Here is a 9,593-nt window from a genome sequence, read left to right on the forward strand (position 1 = left end):
TAAATGCCCCCAACTCACCCCAACCTTTGTAAGGGTTGCAACCCTTCGATCTTGGGGTTTCCCTCAAAACTCACCATAACCTTCTCCAATAGTATCTTTCTCCCAATCAGTTAGGTCTGAATTACAAAATACATATCTACACAAAGTATCCCAGAACTTCTCTTCCAAGTCCCTTTTGAGCTATTTCTTCCAATTTCCCCAAGATGAAATGCTCCAATACCAATATGTAAAGCATTTCCTTACAATATAAATTGATAACAAGAGGCGAAGATTAAGCAGAAAAAATGAGGGATTGGGGTGGGAGAAGAAAAAACAGTGTAGAAGTTCAATTACAGAAATCCATTCAGTTCTAAACAAGTAAAGCTTTATTCAGTCAAGCAACATTCCATTACAAAGATTATGACATCTTCCAAACCAATTTAGTCAAAGCACAAATGCCAATTTTCTGATTCCACATACAATAGATCTGATAAACAACTTGCAATGTTTTCCCTTTACATTCTCTAGTACTACAAATCTTCGCTTTTACTCAGTAGTTCTGAAGTTCATGTCATAAATGTTATTATACAGACCACAATAGTAAGTTACCAATTATGTGTGTTAGCTAGCCTTCTCTCCTTGGACTCCGTATGCATGCATCACCACCATCGGAATGTTGCACCCACAGGCTTCGACTCCTTTCTCCATTTTCCCATGTCTGTTGCCTCACACTCCTGTCATTTGTGTCCCCACCGTCAGAGAACTGAGCCCATACGCTACGACTCTTGCCTCCTCCACTAAGCTCCTCGTCCTCACACCCGGCAACTGTCTTCAAAAGCTCTGACTGCAGCAATGGGCAGTTTTCTTTGAGAAACTCAAACCCATCAGATTGCATTACGGCTGCACCAAACCGTTGGGCAATCAGACAATGAATAAAAAGAAGTTGTCCACATCCAAGATAAAGAGAAGAGACATCTTCAAACGATGCACATCATAGTGATGTAAAATGATAAGGCACAGCCGGAATAGCACTTATTTTAACAGAAAGCATAACAGAATACAGTCCCATCCCAAATTCAAGAAGCTCGAAAACTCAGTCTCAAGGCTCCATTGCCAAAAAGTCTCGGTAACTCATGACATTTCGTATTCAACTATAGCAACAGTCTAACAAAATTACATAGCAAAGGGTCACACACAAACACAAAATCTCCTTAAAGCATCACTTATTATATGCTTCAGAGAGAAGCTCTCTAACCTTGCTTTTATGCTGTCTTTTATCTTTTTGATTCTTGTGTGGATAAATTTTTTCAATTTCCAATTATAGTTGTTCGCAAATATAGCAAAATGAGCCAACTTATCTAGAAATATAGCAAAATATCAATGTCTATCAGTGAGACATTTTGCTATATTTGAAAATAGTTCCGACAGTCTTGCCACTTAATTACCCTAATAACAATAATAATAATAAACCATGTAACTACCTAGTGACTAGTTTTGCAATTCTTCGTCCTAGAAGATGTATATCGACCTGACCCAAATAATATTTCCTTTCAGAAATAGTTTGTCCACAAAATCAGATTGTCAACATGAAAAAAAAAATAATTAAAATATAATAAAGGACAAAGAAGTTCCTGATTTCTTGAGAATCTTGGTCCTGTTATGAAGTGAAAATTCAACAGTAGCCTGGGTTTCCTAAAATAAAGTAAAAGGCAAAAAGGCCAAAAATTTGGGCAGACAACACTGCATCATCAATTCAAATCCTATATTATCAACCAGCTCAAGACAGTAGAAAAACAGGATCCAGCCACCAAGCAAACATTTATTCAAGAAGATGCACACCAACAATCACGAGTTTCTTCGACCAATTGTAAGATGTGAGGAAGAAAAAGCGGCCGGGCACACTGGCGCAATCCTAATTAAAAAAGTAAAATGTCGCCCAAGTCACCTAAAAGACAAATGTTCAGCAGACTGATTCAAAGAAACAAATGCTCAGCATCGTACACAAATTTCAACCATACCACTGTACGTATTATTTCAGTCATGTTAAATGTAAGAAAGATTACCGGAAAGCACAATGTTATAATTCTACTCCATGTTATTGAATATGCAAAGCTGCTGAAATTGATCCATAGAATGGTAATTCTTCAATGAAAATCAGCCAAAAACATACCAACAAGATTTTCGGCGGTAAATTTTAGGCAAACAGACTTCAAATCAGCAGCGTGATAGAGATCAGCAAGGGCCAGAATGTGGGATACAGAGTTCACAGATATGTCCTTGCAGAGTACAGATTCACACATCAATCTTAGTCTGGGCAAATCATATTTATCAGCAGCAGCTAACAGCTTCGCAGGTAATGAATCAGGCAAGGACGGAACTGAAGACGAGCTTGCTTCCAAGAACTCATCATCTTCTGGAAGAGTATCCCTATAAATGAAATGCAGCAAAGCCTGCTCAGATGAAATGCAAGAAACTGTCAGCAGATAGGAAGAAGCACATTAGACTTGCTTAAGTGGCTTAAATATTAGAAGTGACAAAAGTAACAGTTCCCAAGAAAATTCACCTTAAAAACCCGAGGTTCCATTTCTGTTATAAGAATTTCATCATTATCCTCTTCCATCATATTCACAAAATCATTCTCAAAAACAGGAGAGCGAGCAGCCAGTACTAACTTGTGAGCACGAAACTTTTCCCCAGACACATTGAAAGTGATATCTGAACCCTCCTCATTTTCCAGCAATGTACCAAAATGAGCTCCAATATCTGATTCAGGGACATGGATGGAATGTAGTCTTGAACTGTCTATTCCGGACACAACAACACCAACAGTGCAATTTATTTTCAAGCAATCATCCTTGAGGAAAACTGAGGTTTCAAGTGAAGTCCTTCGGAAGAAGCGCTTGTAACCCCTAAAACAAAAGGAAATAATACAATAATTAATAATAAAAAATACATAAACCATAAAACAAGCTTGCATACAATTCCATTTGGTGAAAGGAAAACCTTTTCACAGTCGCAAATTTTTTAACGTTTTATTGAGAACTTTGATAATGGAGTTCAAACTAAAAAGATTATTTATTTTTTCATATATTTGATAGCGTGAAAATGATTATGAAGCATAAACGATCTGTCCTAATGGGTATGTGTCCAACACTAATGTGTTTGACATTAGTCCAACATGAACAGGTACTTTGCACAAGAAAAAGTTTCTTGACCAAACTGGATACATGTTCCAACAAATGTCAATACATGTTATACATAATAGAATACAGTCAACCACCTCACCGTCTCGGAAGTTATTCCTCCATTGAATAGTAATCCAGCAACTTACGAGAGATTTCTTCACACTCCATTACTGTTAGACTCTATTACAATATAGAGAGACCATGGGAAACATAATTAGATTCCAGGGGCACTTTCCAAAAAATAGAAAAAAGAATCACATTGCCTGTACCACAACTATCCAAAAATAAAGATTTTCTTTTACCCAAAAAAAAAAAAAACTAGCTTCCTTCAAGAACTTGCACCTAGAGAAGAAGTTCCAGGGGCACCTTCCAATCGGACTTCTCCTTCTTCATAATCAGCTCTTCCTCAAGGTTCAATCTGAATGCTAACAATGGTCACAAACCACATCCAGTCCTTGTTTCACGGCAAACCTAGTTAGAGACCAAGGAAATATTTCTAGACTTCAAAATTTCTCCAAACTCAAGCACCCATGTACTAACATGGAGGGACCTAGCTCCACTCAACAAGGTGAGATACATCTTCCTTCCATTCCTCTGCCTGCCCAAATTAAATTTCATGAGCTTTACAATATCCTTGACCACTTTTCTAGGACCTTTAACAAAGAAGCATAGAAAATAGATCACGCTAGAAAGAACCCATAAGCAAAAGTAAGGGGCCTCCTTTGAGAAGATGAAAATGAGCATGTTTCCATTTCCATGGTTTTCTACATATTTTCACATTGATCACGTTCCAATCATCAAACTTCAACAAATCTCTTCAACAAGCAATACAACTACCTGAGCAGTTTTTTTTTAAAGAGGCACAATAGTCAGGCTTACCAGGCCTATGCAGTCACCAACTTAGCACTATTCTCGCCCAGCCATGCAACTGCACAGTATTGGTGGAGTCTAGTACATTAGAGCTGGTATAGTAGCACCACTCTTCAGTCAAGATTTACTTCAAATATATGCTTAACTTTCAAGCCACATGATACAGCCAAAGGAAAAGATGGAACTACCCAGCTCAGAAGTTTTTCATTGTTGGCAGTAAAAACCTCCTAAGATATATCTAGTAAGGAAAATAGGGTGGGAGAGCCAAGTCACTTAAGTACCATATTGGCTATGAGACAAAGGAAAATGAGGTGTGGTTTCCAATGTGCTTAAGTAGCTACCACCTCAAAAGCTGGGTATTGGGGTGGAAGAGCCAAGCCACTTAAGTACCACATTGGTCATTCCATTCTAACCAATATAGGACAAAGGCATCTCATACTATCTTGGTTTTTAACAATACCCCATCCTCAAAAAGCCAACGCACTAGCGGCTACTCTAGCAGTACTTCACTCAGCCACACCCAATCAAAGTACCCCGCCAGTTCTACTCCAGAATGTCAATAATTGACCTTGATACCATTATTAGGTACTAAAGCACCTTGGAGAATTACACGCCATAAACCAGCTATTGAAGTGGGAGAGTTGAGTCATTAAGTACTAAATTGGTCATCCCATTCTAACCAACGTGGGACAAAGGCATTCCATATTACCTTGGTTCCTAATAGAGTGCTACTAAAATGATTGCTTTATCTAAATGTTTGGAGGCAAGAAATTACTTGGGTTCATCCTTCCCAACTAAGGTTGAGTTAATGAGACCGAATGGTGATAAGGTGATGACACAAATCACCACAGTAAAAGACAACTCCCACCTTTTTGGTTAGATAGTTGAAATCTAAGGTAGCTTCTCCCCTCAAGCAGCAATGAATTTCCATGGTGACAACAAAAATTCCTTGGACATTTCTCGAAAACTGAATGCTAGTGAACAAAAGCAAAAGAAGTCACGTTATAGATGAAAGGTTGGGGAAAAGAAACGCTAACTGCTTGACAAAGAGATTGTACTAGTGACATTACTGATCAGTTAGTTTTACCTTTACAAATGAACTTTGAACTGCCTTATCCATCTCTAAAGGGAGAAACGGGAACCAACCTTTTAAGAAAAAACAAAAATCCTCGAGAAAGAAGAGGAACAAAGGCAGAAAACGAAGTAAAGGGCACATAGCCTCTACAATGGAAGGGAAAACATCTCTTTTTCAGATTGTGAAGGATTCTTTTATTATCAAAGCTCTCCAGCTAATTAGAGAAAATGAGTTTGAAAGGCCAAAAGATTTGTAATTACCTAAAATTGAATTACAAGATGATGACTTAGAGGTACGTCAACAGATTTAGTGGCTATCAATCCTACAGTGAAACAAAAATAAATTATCGGGAAGGTGAATCTTCAACTAGCAGCCTATTATTGATGCTCAAAGTAGACTTGATTGTAAGTGAACTGGTTTCCTTCTTTGAGAAGCTTAATAGAAACAGTGGCAACCATTATACTCCATCCAAGATTGACAAGAACCCAGTTGATGCCCATTGTAGTTTCTTTTTAGAAGATCTTTATTCTAAAACTAAAGTCAAGGAAGCTATGATTTGGGTCTAAACATATCTCCAGATCCATATGGGTATAGGTGCTTACAAATGAGGTACCTTTTTGAATATGACATTTTCAACTGTTATATGTACAAGTACATTTTTCTTGTCCCTAAAAGAGTGCTACCAAAGTTGTTGATTTCAGACCAATAAGTTTGATCACTATTTTGTATAAGCTCAATACAAAAGTTTTAGCTAAAAGATTGAAAAAGATCCTCCATCAAACTATTAGTAGCAGCCAATCAGCCTTCATTAGGGGAAGGTAATTCTTGACCCAATTCTGATTGCCAGTCAGTTACTTGACCCAATTCTGATTGTTATTAAAAAGAAGGCTGGCTCTTCAAGATTAATTTTTAAAAAGTTCACGATATGGTTGATTGGGAAGAGCAAAAAGTTTTTCAAACTTGTTAGATTGGTTGGATCAAAACATGCATTACCATCACTTCTTTCTCCACCTTGATTAACGATGGACCAAGGGATTAGATTCATACTACTAGGGTTAAAGCAAGGTTGCGGAAAGGCTCACATTTCTCACTTGGAGTTTGATGACGATGCTTTGCTTTCTTCAGCCCACGATTACATTATGCTAAATAATTTGAAGAATGTGGTAAGGAGATTTGAGATGTCAGGATTAGGAAACCTTTGAGGTTGTTCTTAAATATTGAAGGGAATGAAGTTTCAAAAGCAGCCCTGGAGTGCGGTTGCGTTGTTGACATTCAGCCTCTTGAGTATTAGGGGAAAGGTTCAGAGATTAAAAGGAAAATAAAGTACAAGGAGGATGAATTCCTACCTATCTAAGGCTTGTTGGAGTCAATTGCTACGGGCTTTTAATTTGCAACGCATAACTCATAGTCTCAGATTGAGGAATAGCTGTCAGAGCTATATTCATTATCTTTTCTCTTGGGCCTTCCTTACCTCTGAGACCACATTATGCAAGTAAAGCTATAATTTCTAAAATTTGGTTAGAAGGCAATCAGAGAGTTTTCTAGAACAAACAAAATCAATGGTTTATCATAGCAATCGTGTTTCTTTCTAAACCATTCTCAAAATTTTCTTTGAAAAATGTACTTATAAATTGCGAGGTCTTTTTTGTATCTTTAAGCATTATGAAAATTTTCATTTCCTAAAAGGAGGGGGCAAAAAAAGTAGTTCTGCTTCGGTAAATTGATAGGTAATTTAGCACACAGACTGGTATGCAATAAAGCACATCCGTTGGTTCCTCGTCAATTATCCCATAAGTTAATCATTGTGGATTCAACAGCGTCAGTATGGGTCAAAATAATAATGGTTGTTGAAAGACCCACCTGGCTTCATTTAGCAATCGACACTAATATAAAAGGTAAAATGATCCGAAACCATAAATTCCCAATCTGAAAATCTAAAACATCCTTTACATAATAGTTAATCGTACTCTAAACACATCAAAATGAAAGAAAACTGAACAAACATCCTGCAATTAACCATTACCCATGATTCTAAATAAGTTCATAGGCAACAAAAAGACAGAGAATTCTTACCACATGCTACCTCTGTACTTAAGCGTGTAAGGTCCACTCTCAAGCGAGCGATCAAAATGACTATGCACCTTATGTTTTCCATCACCACTCTGGTCCACCAAAGTGAGCTCAAACAAGGCGCGAACATCAGTGCCATCGCTAGCCAAGGCAATAAACACTGACACATAAGCCGAATTATCCTCAGGATTCTTGCCATCAGGATAAAAGTATATCGCCCACTGATAACCTCCGACGGAAAAATTCTCGCTGGCAATATGCTTTCCCACACCGATCCCCTTAGCGAGGGAATAACCCTTGATCACGAAGTTATGGGAGCCATTAATAGTCTCTGTAACAGAACGGGAGCTGGTCGGAGAAGCTAAGGGGCTTTTATTGGGTGAGTACATCTTGTGTTATGGATGAGGAAATGAGATGTTCATGGGGTTGAGCGTGGAATTGAAACCCTAGAACAAGAAGAGGAAAACGAAAAAGGGAAATGGGTATTAAGGGGATATGGGGTTTGTGAAGATTTTGGTGGAGATTTTACGAAGAGAAAGAAAATGGTAGAACGAAGAACGAAGAACGAAGAACGAAGAACGAAGAAAGGATTTCTTTTGGTTTTGGATTTTGTGGAAATGGAGAAATGAGTAATTCCCTCTCTTTCAATCTTCTTCAGTTGTGTCTTTATTTTCTTTTTTCTTTTTCTTTTTCTTTTTTCTTAGCAGTAAAAGGGAAGATCAAGAGTTCTTTATTTGCATATGTTTAAATATATATTTTATATATACTAGATACAAGACACGGCATTTAGAAGATGCATTTTCTTGGTGAAATTTCAATAACAAATAGATATATAAACATCACAAATATTGCTCTTATAGTAAATTTGAGAATAAATCCAAATGCAAAGTTTGAGATATATGTGATACTAATACTAATACCTTTGTCTTACATCTCTTGAATCTATCAAATTTGATTAAGTTAAGATGTTGCTTATCACCATTGTTGTTAACCCCTTCAATGGAAGTTCTACTAACATAAGTATGGAACAAAAAAATTTCGCTAATTAAATCATATCACTTATCACAGCAAAAATCGAGCATATTGTGGTAATTATAATTTGATTTGATTTGAATAATTAAAATTTCTCAAATCCAACTCAATTTAAAGCCTCGATAGAAAAATTAGACCAAAGAAGATAATATGCCCAAGCCTAAGCCCACCAAGCAAATAGGCCCAAGTCCACTAGGCACATGGGCTTAAGTTTGGGCCTAAGTCCAAACCCAACAAGCACATGGGTCTTAGCCCATCTAAAGCCCATGAAAATATTCTATAAATAGAAACCTTGTCATTCATTTGAGAGGATCTTTTGGTGGAAGGAAGAAATTAAGTTTTGAAGAATTGAAGAATCAAACTTCTAAAGCTCTCAAAGACATGAAACTTCTTATCGACCTCGAGATCGAGATTACCATCTTCTGAAAGATTGAAGACTTGGAAGATTAAGCCTTCTTTGAATCCCAAAAAATTGAAGCTTAAATTGATTTACAACAGCTGCAAATGTTCCACAAATCAATTTTCGGTCCACTACTGAATGTCAACATGGTCTTCAACGACCAGTTAATCTATCACTTCTTGCTGAGGCAGATACCTGAAGAAGCCAACGCAAATGGAATCTGTTTTTCTGTTTTGGGGAAGAATGTCCATTTCACCCAAAATGAATTCAACATCATAACCGGGTTGTGGCCAACCAAAGTAACATTGGAGAAAGACTTTGAGTTTACAAATGATGAAGATGCTGTGAAGGTTGCCCTGGCCCTTTTATAGACTGTGATGGTCGGGAAGGATAAAAAAACACAATTTGATATGAATATTCTGGGAAAAGTTGATGATGAAGAAGTTTTCAAGAACTTTGATTGGTCAACTTTCTTCTACACTCGTTTGTTCAAGAGTTTGAAGACAATTCTACAAGGGAAAAAAGAATCATACAAGTTAAAGAGGGCAAAAAGTTCCAAAGTCGTGGCATACTACAACATAAAAAACTACGTACTTGCATTTCAGGTAATTTTTATTTGTTTATACACTTTAATTAAATACAAATTAAACATCAAGGTTTAACATATTTGTTTAAATGTTTTAGGTGTGGGCTTATGAAATACTTTCAATTGCAAGTGAGCACCTAGCCACCAAAAACAGCAAGGGATCAATCCCTCGAATATTAACACTACAAGAAAATGGAGCATTCCCGACGCCGAAAAGCACGTCGGCATAAAGAACGTCGGGAATAAGGGCTTTCCCGACGCCCTCAACAACGCGTCGAGAGATGCGTCGGGAAAACCATCTTTCCCGACGCACCACGAAGGCGTCGGCAAGAATACGTCGGGAAAAGGGGTTTTTCCCGACGCCGTGAACAGTGCGTCGGGAGCGGCGTCGGGAAT

The 9,593-nt window shown here is 37.5% G+C and overlaps 1 protein-coding gene across 5 annotated transcripts; it reads right to left on the reverse strand.

The window, feature by feature from the left end:
• Nucleotides 1-342: 342 nt before the first annotated feature.
• Nucleotides 343-7,893, reverse strand: LOC103486013 (BTB/POZ and MATH domain-containing protein 4). 5 transcript variants are annotated; one of them, XM_008443806.3, is made up of 5 exons: nucleotides 7,183-7,855; nucleotides 2,543-2,888; nucleotides 2,150-2,429; nucleotides 1,819-1,891; nucleotides 343-879 (listed from the first exon to the last, which is right to left on the reverse strand). In XM_008443806.3, exons 1-5 carry the CDS (start codon nucleotides 7,566-7,568, stop codon nucleotides 864-866), a joined length of 1,101 nt encoding a protein of 366 aa, XP_008442028.1. In that variant the 5' UTR covers nucleotides 7,569-7,855; the 3' UTR covers nucleotides 343-863. The 5 variants fall into 5 exon arrangements, 3 of the variants coding, with proteins under 3 accessions (XP_008442028.1, XP_008442027.1, XP_050945330.1); XM_008443805.3 differs by lacking the exon at nucleotides 1,819-1,891 and having other exon boundaries at nucleotides 7,183-7,893; XR_007823321.1 differs by lacking the exon at nucleotides 1,819-1,891 and having other exon boundaries at nucleotides 730-879; nucleotides 2,043-2,429; nucleotides 7,183-7,854.
• Nucleotides 7,894-9,593: the final 1,700 nt, after the last annotated feature.

This window comes from Cucumis melo, chromosome 8 (assembly GCF_025177605.1).
Source record: "Cucumis melo cultivar AY chromosome 8, USDA_Cmelo_AY_1.0, whole genome shotgun sequence".
Lineage (NCBI taxonomy): Eukaryota > Viridiplantae > Streptophyta > Magnoliopsida > Cucurbitales > Cucurbitaceae > Cucumis > Cucumis melo.